General features: G+C 30.9%; 1 protein-coding gene across 1 annotated transcript in view; it reads left to right on the forward strand.

Moving 5' to 3' along the window:
* Nucleotides 1-5340: 5340 nt before the first annotated feature.
* MS3_00007704 (uncharacterized protein) overlaps nucleotides 5341-21710 on the forward strand; it is a gene marked incomplete at its 3' end in the record, with an annotated part of 39947 nt that continues 23577 nt past the window's right edge. Inside the window, exons 1-12 of the mRNA XM_035729836.2 lie at nucleotides 5341-5510; nucleotides 6400-6505; nucleotides 7000-7118; nucleotides 7873-7966; nucleotides 10431-10535; nucleotides 11672-11748; nucleotides 12718-12828; nucleotides 13389-13578; nucleotides 13740-13808; nucleotides 14631-14694; nucleotides 15506-15642; nucleotides 17743-17898. Of these exons, the coding sequence (XP_035585321.2) occupies nucleotides 6479-6505; nucleotides 7000-7118; nucleotides 7873-7966; nucleotides 10431-10535; nucleotides 11672-11748; nucleotides 12718-12828; nucleotides 13389-13578; nucleotides 13740-13808; nucleotides 14631-14694; nucleotides 15506-15642; nucleotides 17743-17898 (1149 nt within the window). The 5' untranslated portion in view covers nucleotides 5341-5510; nucleotides 6400-6478. The remainder of the gene's footprint in view (nucleotides 5511-6399; nucleotides 6506-6999; nucleotides 7119-7872; nucleotides 7967-10430; nucleotides 10536-11671; nucleotides 11749-12717; nucleotides 12829-13388; nucleotides 13579-13739; nucleotides 13809-14630; nucleotides 14695-15505; nucleotides 15643-17742; nucleotides 17899-21710) is intronic.

The following is a 21710-nucleotide window of genomic DNA, read 5'->3' on the forward strand; positions in this document are numbered from 1 at the left end:
TACAGTATGAATAACCAATTGATTAAACAAGGAAACTTCCTATTAAAGTTGTCTTTAACTTCTTCAATGGCGAAATCGGGTTTTTTTTGTTACCATAAATATGTGTACAACTGTAAGTCTACCTTTTTCTGACTGATTACTAGAAAAAATCAAGGTAGATCCAAATTCATGATTTTTAAAAAATGAAATCAAGAGTTTAAACTAATTAAGCCATCTGCTGTAGGCGAGAGTTTGTCAAGTTTGTTGTTCAGACTAATAATTATCTGATTTGAAAAGTGTGGTAACATTTGTTAAGTTATGATTTTAAACTGTACATTCAGTGGATGAATAATCTATAAAGTTTGATCCAATCGTTAATCACTAAGTTGAGTAAATTTGGCTGGACTCTAATTTAGGGACGACCTTTGAACGAATCTTGAATGACCTTGACAATTATTAGCCAATCAGAAGACAGTTAGTATAAAGTGAAAATATATTATAAGGAAGTAATGAATTACAGTGGATATTCTTCTTTTACATGATTTAAAAACTTGTTAAGGTTCAGAGGTTCTGAATTCATAATGCATATGGTATAGAAACTCGTCCATAGGGTTAGGGGTTGGAATTTAGGTTTAGGGTTAGGTTAGGTTAGGGTTATGGTTAGGTTGGGGTTTAGTGTTAGCGTTAAGGTTAGGGTGGCGAGATTCTAATTTAGGGACCAGCGAATCAGAAGCGTTCGAGCGATTTCAAGTTCACCGAGCCAAGTTCAACACGTGATGCTAATATACGATCGGTGTACAACGGATTTTAGAGGAGAGGTGTTTATTGAGTGGCTACAACCCTAACCCCTAACCCTAACCTAACCATAACCCTAACCCTAAACCTAAACTCTAACCCCTAACCCTATGGACGAGTTTCTATACCATATGCATTATGAATTCAGAACCTCTGAACCTTAACAAGTTTTTAAATCATGTAAAAGAAGAATATCCACTGTAATTCATTACTTTCTTATAATATATTTTCACTTTATACTGTCTTCTGATTGTCTAATAACTGAAATTGCTCAGACGCTTCTGATTGGCTCCTCCTTAAATTAGAGTCTCGCCGTAAATTTATGTCTATATATTGTTTATTCCAGCTTGCATTTATAACTATTCACTAAATAAATTGAGAATTTCTTCCTTGTAATCATTTAATGAAGTGTATATTAGAGCAGATATTTTATATAAAACGTCCGAGTCTCTACAGAACTCATACGCTTGAGACAGTTTTCTGTTTCATATGATGACATAACTCTATATTCACTTATAAATAAACGCTTTAATTTGTTTTTTTCTAACTGGTCAACACATAGCAAGTAACATATTACAGTTGGTACTTGCAGTTTAACACTCTTCTGACCATTCAGAAATGATGTTAATAGATTTTTATGTCATTTATTGAACACTGTTTTAAAATCTGTATCAATGCATAAGAGACTTCACTTCATCAGGTATTTGAACTTTATTGAAGTCTCAGCTTGTCCAGGTAATATGAATACGTAATGACAAACTCGGAATGCAATGTCTGAGTAGTGTGCTTAAATATGATGAGATATGTTTTAATAATTCGATCGTTAACCACAATTTTAAATTGTGTAAAGAATAAAAATAATATATTTGTAAGTATAGTAAATATATTATGAAAGCAGGTAATTTGGTTGATTCGAGAACTGCTTTTAAGTCTTTATGTAGAAATCTGTAAAGGTGAATATTCAGATTATTCAACGTTACAGTCACATTATTCGATAATGAGACTATCCATATTCACATTTCAAAAGAAAGATCATTGTAAATATTGGAATATATATATAATATCTATATACAATGATAAGTTGTCGAATTACAACGTTTCCATTTCACACCACTTATATACACGTACCTCAGTAACTAATAATGTTTGTAAATATAGGGATTGAAACCAAGGTGTATCATAGATGTAACTATTGTGTACATACCAATTCCTTATATAAATATTTTCAAATCGGGATTATTTTCAACTTAGAAGTATAATTTTCTGACATCTATCAAAATCTTCTTTTAAATGTTAATTAGTTTACTCATAACAAAATGTTTACTTTGAGTTCATAAAATGAGTTCATGTTCAACGAATTATAAAAGAGCAAAAAATTATTTGTTTAATTATTTTCTTACAGAACCCAGCCCTCAATTCACATATTATTGTTTCTATTTCTTAAAATTTTTTTGTGACACCCTTTAATGACATTGTAAATATGATGAATCACTTAATATACTAGGTCAACAGGTTACATTTACTTGGTTACAAAAGTATATAAAGAAAATGAATAGACTTTTAAATCATTTACAAATTGAAATTCAAATGGATTTTTCCAATCTTGTACATACATTTCTTTTTCTTTTGTATATATCTAAACAATGTACATCAGTTTGTAAATTATCAAATGATTATAAATATGTAAGTATCATTTATGATAGATTCTATTAATCATTTCTAGTATCATTCAAATATTCAAGAAAGTAAAACTAAACGAAATGTTTTTATAAAACAACTGAAAGTGATACCCTACTACACAGAAACTATTAGACAACATGCTCATTTCGAAATAATACGAGTAAGTTATTAAACTATTTCTTATCATTATTATTTGCTTTTTGAAGAGTTTGTTGATTTATTAAAATTCATATATAGATTAGGAGAAATAAGTTTATTCTGTCTAACAACTTTATCCTTCATCTCATTGAAACTATTTTGTTCTCTCGTATTTCTCAATTATTGTAGACAAAAATAATAGAACCTGCTATAAAGATATGGCAGACACTATTAAAAGTAAAAGCAAGATCTAAACATTTAATTTATTTATCCAGGTAAATAAAACTTGTTTCTACTATTCATTATTATTTATTTACTTATTTAAACCCATGAATATTCGTACAAGAGGGCATTGAACACATATGCGCCACATAAGTCGCTTCATTTGTATGTGGGCTGTGATACTGCCTGGGTGCTCAGACTGAAGCAGGTGGTTTTCTTGGAGGGCCACACCCTGAGCCTTTAACCTAAAAGTCTGATTCACAAGGCAATGGAGCTACGTCAGGAGATGTAGTCCCGTAGTAGCTAGTGACCAACAATTGGTTCATACGCCATTTGTTCCTTCAGGATCCTGGAGCCCGTGTACAACATTAGTTTCGAATCAGGGTTTTCCAACTCTCATAGGTAAACTCTCCGTGTCCACTCATTCGATTCAAATGCCGGACATTCGCTTTTCGTCCTCTCAATTTCGTAAACAGCACGCCCGCCACAAGGAGACAGTGAGTAGGACTTCCTTGGTAATGGCTGTATACGCTTGGCCATGTGAGAGCATTTCCAGGGAGTGAGAGCTGGCTCTCCATATCCTTGGCCTTATCAGGGTATTTGAGGGCTACTGTTCATTACTTCTTCATATTAATTTATTAAACTCTTATTTTATTTATATATATAATAATAATTTCAAGGATTGCATTAAGTGTATGCTAGTTGAATAACGGAATGTTAATAATTCAATAAAACTTATTAATATTGTTGATTTTCATTAAAGAACATTTTAATATGAAGAAACAAAAAAAAACTTTGAAGATGAAAGAGAATTATGCATTACTTTTTATTTCTTCAAGTATTGATTAGAAAAGTAGATCCATAAAAAGTTCACATCTTAAATTCGACAGACATTCCAAAGTATTTTACGAAATGTGATTACTTGAGTATTGAAAACTTGAATCCATTGGGTTATGACAAAAAACATAATACAAATTGAAGTTATTGTGAATTGAACTGATGTAAGATAACAATAAATAATAACAAATAGCCTTACATATCTATAATTATCTTATGTTGCATTTTTAATCACCTAATGACTTATTTCGTATTAAAATCACCATGAATGTTAAACTAAGCTATAGATCGTGGTTAAAATACACAAGATTAGATGTAAGCAATACTGTTTCAAGAAGTGTCTTAGTGTTATTGATGCTTTCTAAATCTATTGATGTCACACCACCATTGAAAACCTGGAAGCACTCGATGGTCGTTTCGATCCCGTCTCAGTGGTTCAAAGATTAACCGTCTTCACGCGAGACCGAAGGTCCTGGGTTCGAATCCCATGGATGAGCACTGTTGAGGAGTCCCACAATATGACGAAACAGTCGTCCAGTGCTTCCAGGTTTTTAATGGTGGTATAAAATCTATCGATCATGATCCCAATCAAAATGTTACCCATCTCCACAACCCCATACTGTTAACTTTCTAAATCAGAGTAATTTATTGTTAATAACACTGTATTTTTTGTTTTACTAAAGAAGTTGTATAAATCATTCTAAAGACGCAAAGATACTTCCTAATGGTACGCGGTTTTATTACTGTAGAGAAGGATGTAAGGAGGTATCAGAATGTTATCATGGTGTTATTCCAGAAATGTACTTAGATGTAAGTGAATTTCATTCAGTGATAAAATTGCAAACATTTCAAGCTTTCTGAAAAGAACTTATCCGTTTGTCTATTTTATTCTGAAGAATATTTGGTGTTTTTTTTATCCTTTATTGTAAAATTTACAAAGAATTCACTTTATTTCGATTAGTTTTAATACTTCAAATCTATAAAGGTAGAAAATTTCGAACATTGATTACATCAAGATAGACATTATTATTTGCAGTTTTACACTGTGAAGATTCTACTGAGCAGAAAGAAATTTTAGAAGAAATGATTCTCTGACATCAGCACAAAATTGTCATCGTTTATATGGAAGTCAAAGTGAATTTCTAAGCAAAATAAATCTGAGTAGAATAATGACAAAACAAAATAGATAAAAATAAATTCAATCTTTAGTTTACCATAGATATTAACACTGGTATTTATTATCTATAATATAACCATCGTTAATAAAGCGATTCCTATTTGGTTTTATTATCAACCATTCAACAGCACAAACAATTTCTTTTCTAGTTTAAAGGTGATTTTCCTGAATACTCAACAAATTGCCAATGCAGCTACTTAATAATAAGAACTGAAAGCTAATCATTTAATATATAACCTATTGATAAACAATCAAACCATTAATTATAATAATAATGTGCAATGAACATTAGGGTTTATTCATGAGAACAATTTAATTTGAAATTCTTGAAATGGTTTGAGAAAATAGAGTTGTTGTCTACTGCAGGTTTCATTACTTAAAGCTTCAATTAATTATTCTCTGTAGAAGAATATGTAAATCAATTATCAGGTATTTTAGAAAAGCAAGATTTGTATTTTTCATTTTTATTACACTACTCACTAAATTACTTATAATTTATTATTTATAACTAGTACTGCCATACATATGTACAAGGACAACCCAAAATAAGTGGACGTCGTGGAAAAGGCATAAAGTTTCATCACTTATTATATATTGTTGATTCCCAGACAATTTCCCTTTGTCGAAGTGGAAACACTGTGGGTTATGCACAGTTTTGCAGGTTGGATGGACTAACAGACAGGTTAGTTGATTTAAGACAAACAAACTTGGAAGAATCATATTTGTCTGTATTGTGTTTCTTTACTAATTAGTAGAAACAAAATTTATAAACTTTATAATTAGCACAAGTTCTAGCTGTCTATGCAATATGTACTGGATGTTATGACGTGAAATCAATTTTGTAAATTATGTAGTTACGGGACGGCACTTATATAATGTATGTTTGGAAATACGAATTGATTGTTTCTCACTTAATATACATTTCAAGAATCACCAAACATTTATTCAAAATACATTTATGGTTAATGTCCTAAAAAGGTGCGATGTTTGTGGAATAAGACTAAGTTCATGATTTTGTCTAATCATTCTGTCATAGAACGAATGTTATTTAATTTATGACTTTATATTTCAAACATTTAAATGTAGTCTCCAGTCAGAAATCATCTAACCTGAAAACTCCATAGGATTAAGAATAACCATAAATTGAGTTTATTCTTACTTGAAACTTCCTAAACTCATCTTGAACGAGTCACTAAACTTCCAGGTTGAAAATAATTGTTGATAGTAATGATGATTTTTAGACATGTTTTCTTCAAAACATATGAGATGGTACAGTAAAGTTTGCACTGGTGCTGCTTTACTCATTCACTATACTCCTTTAAATGCTGACTTCAGTGTAAGTTCTTCCTTTTCCTTCTTTATTTATTATTTCTTACACTCGGATTTTCATCGCGTTTGATATAACAGTCCTTTTTAATTTTTATTTGGTTGATTTCTTCTCTTGTTGGTGCCAGGTTCAATGTTGATGTTGACTAGCTGTTATGTTAAACTATTGACGACTGGTAACTAGTTGTAGTGTAATTTACGATTTTAAACAGTTCGGTAGTAATTTCATTTGTTTCATTTTGTAGGCCAATAGCTGGCTACACAAATCTCTGCCCGAATAACATAGAACTTGGTTATGAAAATATTAGACTGGCTATTTCAACTATGGCACACGAATTGGGCCACGTTTTGGTAATCTGCATTGATTTATTTTTAAAATAAGAATAAATATAGTTTTCTAAACTGATAACAAATAAATGTGTATTTAGTCACTATTGTAACTAATCCTGTGTTGATGGTCAAACACATAACTAGCAATTAATGACTACCGGAACAGATATTTCAAGTCAAATCTTCAAATTTATTCATTATGTCTGAGTAGAATTTAAGGAAATTTAATCATCAGATTTGAATTATGATAACGAAATGTTATCATAGCCCCAGAGGGGCTCCAGATGGAGTTTGAACAAGTTTGAGAGATTTATCACAAATTAATACCATATAATCGTTTCTTAGGATATCGGTGCTAAAAACGTAATACTTTTATAATAGTATATTAAATTTATTTTCATTATACTAGTTAATGCTACATTTGATGATAGGCTTTTAATATGGGAACTCACATTTTTTCTAGTATTCTCTTATATTTTACTAATCCAATCAGTTTTCATTTATATTTTAAAAAGGGTTTCAACTCGGAAGCTTTCAGATATATGCGAGACGAGCGTGGTGAACCAAGAACGATGCGTGAACCTGCTACGAATGAGCCTATTTTAACGGATTCACTAGGATACAGAATTCCAGAGTGAGAAATAATTGTTTTGATGTGAAATATGGGTTATTAAAACTTCATTATTGCGTTTAGTTTGAAATGATAAATTTAACAGAATCTCGAATTTTGGAGTGTCATCCATCGAAATATAATTTGATCCAATAAGCTTGACTTCTTAACAGACTGAAGTTGAAATTTTGTGTGAATTTTTAAAAAAAGTTTTATATTGCCTATGATCTTCCACAATAGACACAGCAAATAAAAATAATATTCTATTATATAATGAATCCTATAAAGTACAGTTAATTTAGATGAACGGTTACACTAACGCGAGTTATAACTAAGAACAAAAAAATAATATTGAACTATCCTAGATTCATACTTTGTTTTGTTAACTAGATAAAAAACAAACATGTTTGACAACTATTATCATCCATAAGGTTAATATGTATGGTAATATATATACACATTCCCAGTAAACCACATGTTAAAATTATTATCTAGACATATCCTAGGTAAATTAAATTAAAAGCCATATTACTTTACAGTAAGGCTTACTACTTATCCAATCATTAAGACAATGTAGTAGTTAAGATACATATAGTATAGATGTTTTGTTAAGTCTAACTATGCTTCTTATTTTACTCTCAAAGATACAAAATTACTGCGATATCATATGGCCTTGATGAACTGTATGATCTTGAAAAAAGTGTTTAGAAGTTATAATAATTGATCCAAATGTCATCGTAAACGAAATATTTTTGTATTATTGTTTTGAAACGTTTAGCGAATCAGTTTTAAGCAATGTTACTCGTATTTGGAAGTCTGCTAAAACAACAGTTTATCGCCATTCGACTGCGCTTAAAACACCAATGATGCTGGTGAGTTTGTTTTTAATTGCATATATAAACGTCTGCTATGTTGAAGAAATTGAGTAACGTTAATTTTATGTCAAGTGCTTAAGAATAGTCTTGAATGGTAGAGATAATGTTGAACAAATAAACGGTTAACGGACGTATTTGAACTAATTATCTATGTGCTACCAGCTTACTAAGTCTTGATCTTCTCATGATGACTTGATTTACACTTTATTTCAGTTGACAATTTTCTATTATCTTTTCTTGTGAAGGAGAGGTTATCATGTAAGTTCCTTTTATCAGACTAATTTTCAATATGAGTTGCCAATCACCAATGATAATCGTGCGAAATTGAAATCTGGTTATTAATTTAATCTTTTAGTTCAGTTTGTAGAGGAGAGGATGAATACAGGGAAGGCTATAGAAACCGAGATTTCATTTTGATTCCATCTTCTTTGTCAGTTATAACCATTCGAAACTGAAGAGGCACTCGAAACACATCTTGCTAACTAATAGAAACAGAATACACCTTTAGTTTAATGATGTTGTAGATGAGATAGTATTGGACAGTCACTAGATTGTTCATCTAATAATACCAATTATTATGTGAAAAACAAACTGAATTGTATTGATTTTCTGTGGAGTTTATGAATGTTTCTGTTTCTTGCAAGTACAATATGCTAACATAGATATTTTGAATTGGCTTTAATTGAATCTGACTAATAAGGATAAAACAGACATTCAGGTTTGTTGTTTGTTCAGAAAGCTGTCATAAAACTAATAAATAAATCGGATTTAAAAGTAACGGTAACGATTAAAATCAATCAATCATTCAAACATATTTGTGTCATCCCATTGAATATGTAATGTCAAAAAGCTTAAAAAACTCATTTCAGTTAGTGTGACAGATTCTTAGTAAATATGGATGAATTATAAATGTACTTTTGATTGGATAAGAATAGGATGTGAGCATTTTTAATTGTTCTCGTGTGCAGTTTAAATGCTAAATTGGTAAGTTGAAAAAGAAAGACGACGGAATGTGTAGATTTTCTAATAGTTTGAATAATCATAAGGTAACAGATAGTTTTTAGAATGTTTTCTATAATGGTTACTAACACAAATTCTGTCTTTTAAAATTCATTCACAGTGGTGAACCTCTAAAATGTAATGCTACATCTTGTGGTATGTGTACAAAGCCTATACTTAGGCACACAACTTCGTGTATAATCGTTTCTATTCTATGATCTGAAAAGTCTCACGTTTTGCGTACGCTGTTTTACACAGATGCTACATGAAATACTGTTCACCAGATCTCAAGAACTTTCTTTCTTAACTGTTACCAACTACTGGAGATGTGAATGAGTCATCGGACGCTAGTTAGACTTAGGAAAGATATCATTTTTTTATTTTTACTGAATGACCAGTTCTTGTGTTATAAACATAATTAGATTATAACAGTTTGTCTCGAACTGTGTATAAAACTTAATGCAACCTTATTGTAGAACCCTACCTGAGATGATAGGTTTTAGAAATGTTTCATCACTGTTTATAACTTTTACTTTCATGTAATTGGCAGCAAACTCATGTACCGAAAATAAGCAATCATGTTCCATTTATTATGATGACATCTCGAAATTACGAGTATAATGTTGGATAAGATCGTTTTAAGAATATATTATAAAATTTATTTCATGTCAGATTCGCTTTGAACAAGTGAAAAGCACAACAGGCATTTTAGTGTGTTTATTTTAAATAAGTGTAAAGAATTTATGCCCAAATTTTTTCCACCAACAAAGTTTTTGACGTCTTGAATAACTAATCTGTGTGATCCGAAGATATTCTAAGCGGGAAAATTCCCATGTACCAAACCTAAGTTTTAAATAGACCTAAATATTTCGAAGATTTAGTTACATATTTCACTGTCATTAAGATAAATATCCTTTAAGAACAAACAATACGGTACAGTTTATTTTTTAAAACTTAGATAATTTGAGAGCTGATATACACCATTAGGAAATTAAAATTGTTGGATAACTTCTTGTTTCAGAACATTTAGCGATATATTTTCTTTCTTATTTGAAAAACTGCTTACTCGCGATTTCAAAGAGTTCAATTTGTGAATCTCCGATGGTTTACTAGTCTTATTTTCACGTGGTGTTGCCTTACTTGTATCTTCCCATTGTTATTTAGGACTGCAATTGATCATTCTCATGTTGTCATATGTGAATCCTGTGAGAATTGCCTCGATATAGCCAGGGTGAACATCAACTCTGGGATGCAGGTGCATCCAACTGACGAGTCCCAAAGAGGACAAAACGCGCGTCCTGGATTCCACTGCTAGCCACTATCCATCTTTGCTTACTAGTCTTACGTTGATAATAAGATTATAACATATTATGAATTAATATATGCATAACAGTGTGTCATTTATTTATTGTTAAGAAGTAACTGACGGTAAAATATCTTTTCCGAACCTTTTTAAACTTAGAAAATGGCGAAAGAATACTTCAACTGTCACGAACTTGACGGTGTTGAACTTGATAACAACGATCAAGTGTATGCTAGAGGTCATCTTGAAAAAAGGCTAATTGATGTGAGTGCTTTGTGTGTAGCTTGATTTTTATATCATTATTTTATGAAAATATTTCTGATTTTTTAACAGGTGACAATAAAATAACACCATAATCATATGATCACCAGTGACTAGTTTGAAGAGAGGATTGCCTGAACGTTTGTGAGAAGCTATAACCAACGAAGTTTAATCACATGGAATGTAAAATAGTTTCCATCAGCTACACTGAAAAATGGTCAACGATAAACAGATTGAAGTTAAACATTTAAAGTACCGAATACCGATCCAGTGGTCTAATGTTTAAGCTCTCCCTGTGGGACCTGAGTGTCCTAAGTTCAATCTCCAACAGAGTCGTGGGTATGCACTGCTGAGTAGTCCCTAGAATGTGATAACAACTTAATACTCCTTGATTTTCACTGAATATTTGATAAAAAGTCAATCAGTGATTTAAAATGCAAAACATAGCAAATAGTGGTCATAACAACAGTATCACCTAGTGAGTCTAAAATTATAGAAAGTAGTGCTGAAGGGTAGCTTCAGCTGTCTTCCCTACTTTATTCAATCTATTTGATTTCTGCATAAAACGTCGTCTTGATTATCAATATTTAATAAGCTATTATTTATTCTGCTATTTGATTGGCGTTCTACTGATCTTTAGTAGACTAACAAATGAACTCAAACTTGTGCTACTCTGCATAATAAATACATAAATTGATCAAAATGTATACAAATATTGGTTTTGAAGAACCTATCTAATCCTCTTCAATCTACTCTTCCTTTTTACCAATACAATTACCTCCCCTTCCTTCCATTGGTCAGAGTAGTACTAGAAGCCTTTAAAAGTTAGGACATTAAACTCTTTGGTTGTTCTAGGATTTTCTACAGTCGTCCAAACAGATGGTTGATTTAGATCCAGTTTTTCAGTCACGAGTGACCGCATTTATTCACTGTTTTGATTGACACAGGAAGTTTATGACTGTCATAAATTCGGACCATCATTGCAAGATTCAAGTCTCCTAATGAAAAGCGTGACCCACTTAAATATAGGTGTTATATTCAATTCCATGTTTACACGAATAAACTTCAAAAGTTTACGAATTTCCGAATTGTAGATGCAAGAAAGTATTAAATTAATAATATAACTTTTCTATATACAGAATGAATTAATGACTCCTCTCCTTTCATCACGTTCATATATATCGAAAATCACACTTGGATTTTTCGAAGACACTGGGTAGGTCTAAAATTTTGAATATATGCTAAATCTTGGATTTTCAGATGCCTTAAGAGCTATAAGTTAAGTATTTTTTCATAACACTAGTTAAAAATTTGAGAAAACAGTAAATGCCTCTTGTATTTACTAGTCTGAACTATGAATTTAGGCAACTGAAATATAGATTTCAGAATGTTATGTTCTCAGTGTCATAAATACCTCTCTCTCAAGCAAACAACAGGAGGTAGAATATTATCCACAGTAATTCCTAATCTATGAAACGAATTATCATAAATTCGGTCTCTTTAAAGTAGTAATTTTATAAGCTCCATGGATGGCTCACTAATTGCGTGAACCAATCTACAAAGGCTATTATCTCCAAATGTATTTAAGCAAGCTTTCAATCGTATTGGACTAAAACGGCTACACATTGAATCAGTTTGAATTAAGCGGACTGTTTGCATACAGCTATTCTAATCCATGAAAACTTTAACTTACGTACAACTATAGGAGTTACTGATAATTTCGGTTATTCACTATATCTCTCATTACTACGATTGTATCCATGTTTTTAGCCCGTAATTCGATCACCATATTAAATAACCTATCCTATACTTTAGGATTCGCTTCATAGAATTTTATTTGTTTTCAAAATGCGAACTGGTCATATGAAGAAGAAATGTGAAGTTTTCTTTTTACTAAAAAGTTACTAAAGGTTAAATACTAGTAATATTACTTTTCAGAATGTTTTGAGCCTACTCAATTCCCAATGAAATGCTAAAGTTAATTTATTATTTTTACCAGTATGGGGTTATGGAAATTATTAAGTTATTGATTGAGATCTTGAACAGATTGATGTTAGACCGACTTTCTCGTTTTCATTCCATGAGTGTTGAATAAACTTAGTACTTTTAGCTCCTTTACATTTTCGTTGTGTTACTTTCAAAGATACATTACTTTAATTTCGTAATCATTTCTTTATTAACTTAGATGGTACCGTGTGGATTATTCAAAAGCTAATCCAATAGGATATGGTAAACATCTTGGTTGTAATTTCGTTATGAAAAGTTGCTATGAGTATATGCAAATTCAACGAGAAAGGTAATAAACTTATTTTTGAATGCAATCTTTTATGTAAGACGATTGTATAACTGATATAATGTGTTTATTTTAACTATTTCACTAGTACACTATTAATTCAAAAGTAATGGCTTTTATCCATTACCGAGTCGTTTTAATTGTTTGAACAGTATTCATTTGAAGAAGGCAAGTGCTGTAAGTAACAAAATATACGTTATAAAAACCAACATACCTTACGGTTGTTCTCTTTCACTGTCATGCTCGAAAGTATTGAAAAATCCGTTTTTATATCGATGCTAAACTAATAGCACTGAGAAATCGTTGTTCATTTTCTGATCGAACAAGTCCGAAAAATTTTGAGGTAACACAGGCGTTCACTAAATAATCAACCGAAAAGTTTTCTTTCATTTTAAAAATAGGTTTAACTAAAGGTACTTCAATAATACAGCGAATGCTATAACAAATGCTAAATTGTTACATGAACTAAACAGCATGTGAATTATTGGTAATCTACTATAACTGTTTGTTTTTATGATTTCAACACATTAAAAAAGTACAATTTTAAATTTTTATTCTTTTAGAAGACAAAGTTTTTACCCATACTGTGATCAAATAAGCTTCAGTAACACTCTCTGTCTAAAGCATGAAAATGCATATGGTTTTTGCGATCTGAAGCAATATTATTCGCCTCTGCCACTTGAATTTCAGTACTTTGATAATCCAAGACTTGGTGCAGCTGACCGTTACCGAGATTATTGTCCAGCCTATGTGGTTAAGTGATGTATATTCTTAATTATCATCATAATAAAATAACTGTTTCTAACGTTTGGGTATAGTACTTACACATACCTTCAATACAAGCTATTAATTTAGATGTAAGGTCAGAACTGCTGGTATCATAGCACTATTTATTCCTCATCTTCATTAGAAAGGATCCATTTTTAGTTTCTAGTTGCAGACCTGGATTATATCAAAACAACCATAGTAAAGCATTTGGTCGAGTTAGTAAAAAACATACTGATTTAAAATGTTTCATAAAAAGAATTCTCAGATAGAGACTATTCATCTCTGAATCATCCTCTATATAATGGGATTTACTAAGTTAAAACTAGTCTGCTTAAGCAAAGTATAAACAATAAATTGAGTAAATTTACTTTGTACTTAAGATCTGAAATACTTAAATATCAGGATTAAAAATACTGTTGGTCAATAGCCAATGTGAGCACTTATTGGCAGAGCGTAAGAATAGATTGAATAGAATGTTAAAATTAATACAATATTCAAACAAAACGTCTGAAGAATCAGCTTGAATAGTAATAAGACTACTGAAAACAGCCAAAGAAACATTGGGGTTTCACGAACATTCATTGTTACATTTTCGAAAATTGAAAATGAAAATAATAAATGAGGTTACTGTCAAAATGACAGCCATATGTTCATATTAACTTGAAGATAGTAATGTGGTGTGTGCTACTTACATTGACATAAGTAGTATATGATGTTAGTCGTGAACAGAACGTCTGGCAGCAGAGAGACAAGAGGATCGAACAGTAAAGAATCGAAACGGAATGCAATTTGTATGAAAATTCAAGAACAATGAAGTCTGAGTCATTTTGAGATAAGTGATGGGCATTTTACAAATTAAGCATTTACTTTATGGTTGTTAGATTTTATTAACAAGTCCTGTAATTTTTTGTTAAATACATTCGATTGTCCCCACTGGTGTTCCTGTTCACTACAGTAGCATTTCCAAGATAGGCAATAGTACGATGAACAAAACTTTAACCAAAGTCTGTAATAAGGCATTTTTTCTGGAATTTTAGCCATTTACTGGGACGAGAAATATTTATTCATACTGCAATACTCCCGAAAAACAGTCTGAAGTTCGTAAGTTATAATAAATTATCGTGTTTGATATTTTAAAGACTAATAACAAAAACTATACATACTGTGTAGTTGACGAACTTATTTTTAGTGAAATTTCAGAATTTTCAATATTTTCTAGTTTTACATTAGTTTCGACACATTAACAAGTAAAGCGGTTATTATATCGATTAACTTTGATCCACTTATTTGAGTTATAGCTAGACACTTTTTACTTGAAGATAGTTTTTATTAAAAATGAAAATGATGATTACTTAAAACTATGGAGAATAAGAAAATTATTTCACTGTAGATTAAGATCCGTCATCACAACCCTAAACCCATAACTTAAATATTTTGCTTTAAGCACTGAATTCTAATTTAATAATCTCTATATTCAGTGGGACTTATTTTAAAGTGTACCAGTATCCTGGTCCATTGTTAATTATTAATTGCTATCTCTTTTGATGAAGAACACTCTTACAAATTGTTTCTCATTTGAACTCCGGAAAATCATTATGAAAGCTAGTTAATAGTGAGCATATGATAATAACTCTAGTTTTGTGAAAAGAATGTCATGTAAACATGATTTTAAAACTTAATATTTAAAAAAATCGTTATGTACCAAACTCAATAAAATAAAAGTTAGTAATAAACTTACAAATCATCACTAAGATTCTATCACTTTGAGAATAGACAGTCGTTTCATAATATAATAAGACAAATCTCTACCATTTCATTTTACTTTCTGTAACAATATAAATCCTGCATTAAATTGAAAATCTAATCCATATTTATTATGGATGATGCAAATTGTTTTGGATTTCTTTTAAAGACGAAAACAAAAACTACATGCTTCATTACTTTGGTAAATCTTCTGTGTGCATAAACCATGACAGTACCAGACACTGGCAAGTGTCTAAACAACATGAAATTTTCGAGGAAACTTCACCCAAATCTTCATGCATGAGTGTAAGTATTAAATTACACAGATAAAATATGATTATTGCAAAAGAAAGTAACTGTTTTTTTTCTTAATTTTTTCCGAAAAACATTCTGATTTGGTTCTGTTTTGTTCCTTTGATGAATATCTAATTGGTTGATTTTGTATGAATATACATTTTGGTTTAGAAATTATATACTATTTTTTTAAAATCAGGTTTTGTGATTATTAACGGGATAAAAATAAAGGGACACTATTGTTTGCTTTTTTTAATTTAACGACTAAACTACAAAGAATTTTATTTGTAAAAGATGTATTGTATTTCTTCATTTCATACTGGAAAAACCAAAAAGAAAACCATTGAGATCAATATAGAATGCAGCTATTCATTTTGACATATCATGAATGAATACAAAATTTAATAGTTGATGAAGCATCTCTCTTCAAAATGTTTTGTTGAATTTTCCAATGCGCTATCTTTAATACCATCCATTAGGTTATCTAATAGAAGTGATTCATAAGTTATTCAATCTTTGGTTAGATTTTCCAAATATTTGAAATCATTTCATTATAAATGTGTTATAAATCTTGTTCAACTGTAAACTGTATTACAATGTTATTTAGATATGAACATGTAACTATGTCCTATACACATTATAATGTACATTATCTTGTACAAATGCAGTTAATAAAATTCATGCTTTCAATCAAATATATTAACCGGTTAATAGGTATCCTTACTAAAATTTGACTTGATAATTTCGAATAAATCGAGCATTCAGTAGATTGTTATAAATAAATTAATATATTTGTACTATCCCAATAGGTAAAAAATTAGATTTTCTGACGTTTCGTGACTCGGTGTAAGCCACTTCTTCAGAGAGTGAATAACCAAATAGAAATCCTTCCAAGCTACTATTTATTACCTGAAGAAGTGACTTACGCTAAGTTACGAAACGCTGGAAAATCTAATTTTCTTACTCATCGGGATACTAAAAACATATTAATTTATTTATAATAAATGGTTACTTTTTCAAAAGAAAATGCAATTGATATCTGTTTATACACTTCATGCCATAAAAAGAAATGTTTTATATAATTAAAATAACCCATAGTGTCATTGAATAAAGAAAAGAGAATTCAGCTAGGAAAATTTTCTTTTTGACGAAATCATTTACTTAAGCTGTACATTCGATTATATATTGTTATCTGGAAAATATATATCTATGGGGGGTTAGAAAAGATTACATCATTAATTGATTCCAGACTAAATCACAAATGAGGTTACGTACTAATCAAGGGGTTAGGAGGAAAATAGTTTTAAGGGTCAGACAATAGTCCAGTTGACCAATATAAAGAAAAACGACAAACATAAAAGTCATAATAATAAAAACTGAATAATAATCGAGAAAACTTGTTTAAAAGTAATAATAATAACTGGAGTTTAAAATTACGAAACAATAATTGAAAAATTCAAAAAATTCATTGATAATCAAATAAAAGTGCAGAAAAAAATACAGAAGAAAAAAGCCCAAAACATACCCATTAAGGGAACTAAGGCCAAGGAAAGACGAAAGGTTGGACGAATTGTTTCTGCACGGAAAGTTCAGGCTTGAGTTCGCTGATTGTCCACGCCTCAGCAGTGCACAAAATATTGATTCGACACCCTTTCGATTCAGTTCCTTTGACTCTGTAAATTACTTTAAAAGAAGACTCTTTTGGTACGATGTATTCACAGTTAATTAAATGCTCCTGTATAAAACTAGTAATTGTTTTACATTCTCCTTTTAAAAGCCAACCCGGATAGTGTTCCGAGATGTGTTTGGACAGTGATCGTTTTATGCGGCCTATGTAACGTGCCCCACATGAGCGGAAGTTTGTCCTTAACACACCATAGAATAGTAGGCCGGCTAGAGAAAACAATTCGGAGCTTGGTTGCGTAGAGCGTCTTATTCAACGATTTTGGAATCCGTTTATTTAAGATTTCAGCAGCCTTGTCTTCTTTAAATTTCATATTCATAGTGTTTTGTATTATTTTTTAAAAATCAATATCATACTTCCTTACAAACTTACATGAATCACCAATTAATTTATATGTTATATGGTTTATTTACTTTTCTCTTACATAGCATATATGTTCTGAGATTGAAGGATTGATTTTGATTCTTGAAAATAAAGAACTCGTTTGTCCTATTAAAGGTAAATACATTGATTTCAGTCTAAGAGGAAAGTACTTCGATATTAACGGTTCAATCATTTGTCCACCATGTAGAGATATTTGCAAAGTACGTTGTTTTAAATTTTTAATTTTATCGTATAATAAATGATAACTAATACAAATGAACATGTACTTGTACAAAAATACCATTTTAAATACGTTTCTTAGTCCACAATCTCAGTTATTCGAATCTCGTAAATTAATTTGTAGAACACGAAAATATATGGAATTGATTGAATGAAAGATATCGCTATTAAAGAATTATGTTTATTATACGAAACTGTTAAAGCAAATATATTTAATTAACAAGTGGCAAATCTGTACCCGGCGAAAAATGCATTTTTTAACTGACCACTGGATATAAATATTTTTTTTCGTGTGAACCTGAGTTGATACAATTTTGATATTATCCAATTCTTTATGACATTCTATCAATGTAATCTAGATGGTTACTGATATGTATTCAAAAACTCCTTCAATTAAATATCTATCATTCAATATTGTACTACATGTAGGAAGTATTACATGAAAGTGAATTTTCCCGAACTAAACACTTTTTTGTAGGATTCAATAGTCTGTGGAGTTTAAAAGATAGCAGTATTTGAACAGATGTCATAGCTGATCTTTATATCATATAGCAAATGCTTCGAAGTAGAAAGTTTGAAGCATTGACCAAGCGTCCCACTGAAAGTGTGCAAGATGAAAACTGACTTTTAAACGGCGATTATTTCATAAAATAAAATATAGATTATAAATTTCACTTCATATTCATATTGGCCAATAAGAACCAATCAACATCGAGGTGCACAGAACAAGCTGTGAAACACATATGGAGAAATTCGAACACTTCACTTCTATCTGAAGTTTGTGCTGATGATGTCGTTCAGAAGAACGACGAAAGCTCCACGACCAAACCATCCAGCTCAGAGAACAAAACTCCACCAAAATCATCCACCTGAGCTACAAATCTCCAACATTTAACTGCTTATCAAACAGTTAAAAGTTAAACTCATAATAAACTAACATTAGACAATCATCTTTACTTTTTAAAGTAAATATGTTTTAATAAATTACTAGTATTAATAATTGTCGAGGAATATTATATCATTTATGTCTTTTATTTTACTTATATCTAGAAATGTCCAAGTGGCTGATGTTGAACGGACCATTCAGTGGATAATAATTGTGATGAAATATTTCACAGTTTATATCATAAAGTATATCGTAAATAAAAGTGGATTATTTATGGGTAAATTCTTGACAGTTAAAGATAATTATTGGTAGAAATCAAATAAATTTATTGATTCAATCATGCAAGTGAACATTTTTAAACTATTATCCCTCTTATCATACATTGTGTGTCACGAAAAAGTTTCTTTTATAAAATTATTCACTATCCGTTGGTTTTTTTTCATTAACAGTTGCTATTGAATCTAATGTGAACTTAATCTATATCCTCTTTATAGGTTGATATATTTCATAGGGAAAGCTAGATTGAATTTTTTAAAATGAACATTAGAATAATCGTTTGAATAAGTGACAAGTAATCTGATATCCACTATTTACTTATTAGTACAGTTGCAACTAAGGCATACAGTATCAGACACTGGTAAGATTGTAAATAGCAAATTATCATCTGATTATATCATCGTCTTATTCATTACATACCACAGACAACTTTTATACAAAAGGACAAACGGCAATTTTAGATTCATCTTTTGATCTGTTTCAACTATATGTTCAGCAATGAATATAATATTTAAAATTCCAGAAGTAATTATTTTATTTTGAATTTCAATCAGAGATATTGTCTAAGACGGACTACTTTGACTCATACTTGCCATGCAAACAGCATATTGTGGTCCTTAAAAATGTTTATTATGATCACTATTCTTTTCGCTGTAAAGTGTACCTTAATATCTTTTTAGTACTATTGCGTATTATGTTAACATAATTGCATACAAAACCTTTCTATTTTACACAGAAATGAACGTGTCAAACAAATAAAAAAACACTAACACTTCGGTGTGCCACAGCATTTCAAGTATAAAGTAAACATGTAATCATTTGCTAGAAGAATCAGTAACTTTAATAATTCGGTTGATTTTTACAAAACATTTTATTCCATTTTTGTTCAGGATGATGTGTTCTCAATGATACTGTTTTCACACAAGTATGTGTTTTCCAATCCAATACCTAATATCATTGTGACGGCCTAGTGTAAACAAAGTTATTTCTTTGTTTTGATACTGATCCTGGTGATCTATGACGTTCAATAAGGGATAGTCTGGCCACTCGACTGCTGTGTGTGGTGATTGATATCACACCCTAGAAACATGCTCTACTTCAGTTTTCTTGATGATAGCCCGAGTATTAGATATCTATTTTCCAGACTATCATGTGGTATCAGGGAGCATCTCTGTCTGTGGTTAAAGCGGCAAAATGAGAGTTAAGGGTTTCAACCATTTCTTAGTTGGTAAGACGACTGTTGTCATACTTTACAGCACAGGCTCTGTCGTTCGTAGTTTTCCATTTGGTCATAGACTTGTAGACTGTATATTAGTGAACAATTTAGTTGTAGACCACCTCCTGTAACGTTGTACTTTGACACCTCAACTAACCAGGTAGGAGCTGTTGTCAAAAACTTTTAGGACGATTTTGCATTTATATCAGGTATTCTTTTTGTCAGAAAAATCGTTCTGTACCTCAATTCAATCAGGAACATCTTTTTCCAGATGTTTTTCTATCCTTATAGTTATTATTCAGGATAACCGCAAAAATAATATATCTCACCATCAGCAAGTGACCATCAAGTGTTGGTATCAACTTTTATGGTCATGAAACGTGTACAATGAGCACCTTCATGATCGTGTAGTTTTATCAACGGTATGAAAGTCAGGGGGCATCCACTGAGGTGCCTGGACAGTAACCACACTAAGTTTATTTGTAGGTTGTATTATGTTAGGATTATCACAGTTTATTGTTTAGTGAGTACTTTCACACCTACAAGGTAGAATGTGATGGTCATTTATCTGACATGGACCTCTCTTAATATTTTATATAAGCCACCAACGGTCAACACTAACTAGTTTCTTTCTCCTGATTATACTGATTAGAACATATTTATTTCCTTGATAGCTAATGTCGCAACTGTTAACTTAACACCTAATTTTTAGAATCGTTCAGTAAAGGAGGAGTATCATCTACTTCTTCTAAATCAACCAAAAGGTCGAAATCTGTAATCCTTATGTCTGACTAATCAGTACTTGACAAAGTCAACCCTTTATCTTCTAAACTCTTCGCCTCTTATCTACAAATATCACTATCACTGTCTAATTCTAGAATATTCACCTTGGAAAAAACCGGATAAATAAACATGCTCACTCTTATTCGGATCTAGCTATAATAACGATGCAACACAGTCTATCAATTTAAGCAAAAATATTAGCCTATTGATTCCAAATAAAAACATGAAGGACACTCTGTACCTAACACCTTGCCAATGTTCTAAAAGATGTGAAGCGATAAGATCTCATGGTCCAGTTACAGCTAAAAAAAATACCTGGGACAATTCTCAATAATGTACGGAATGTGATGTGAATACACAAACGACAGATCACTTTATAGACCTTGATGAGTTTAGAGGTCATAAATTTATAAATGAGATACGGACTTCAAATGACACCAGAAAACACAATGACATTTCTAAGTCTAATCCAGATTGCTTGGGTAGTAATATGCTGGAAGTTGAGCCATATATTGACACAACCAGCTTTACCTAATCAAGTAACAATTAGTCCACTGCTAATCACTGATATTCTATCACAACACCAGTAATATCTTCAAAACAGCCGCAGGTTTATAATAATGGAGACCTCA

This window comes from Schistosoma haematobium, chromosome 4 (assembly GCF_000699445.3).
Source record: "Schistosoma haematobium chromosome 4, whole genome shotgun sequence".
In the NCBI taxonomy this organism is placed as follows: domain Eukaryota; kingdom Metazoa; phylum Platyhelminthes; class Trematoda; order Strigeidida; family Schistosomatidae; genus Schistosoma; species Schistosoma haematobium.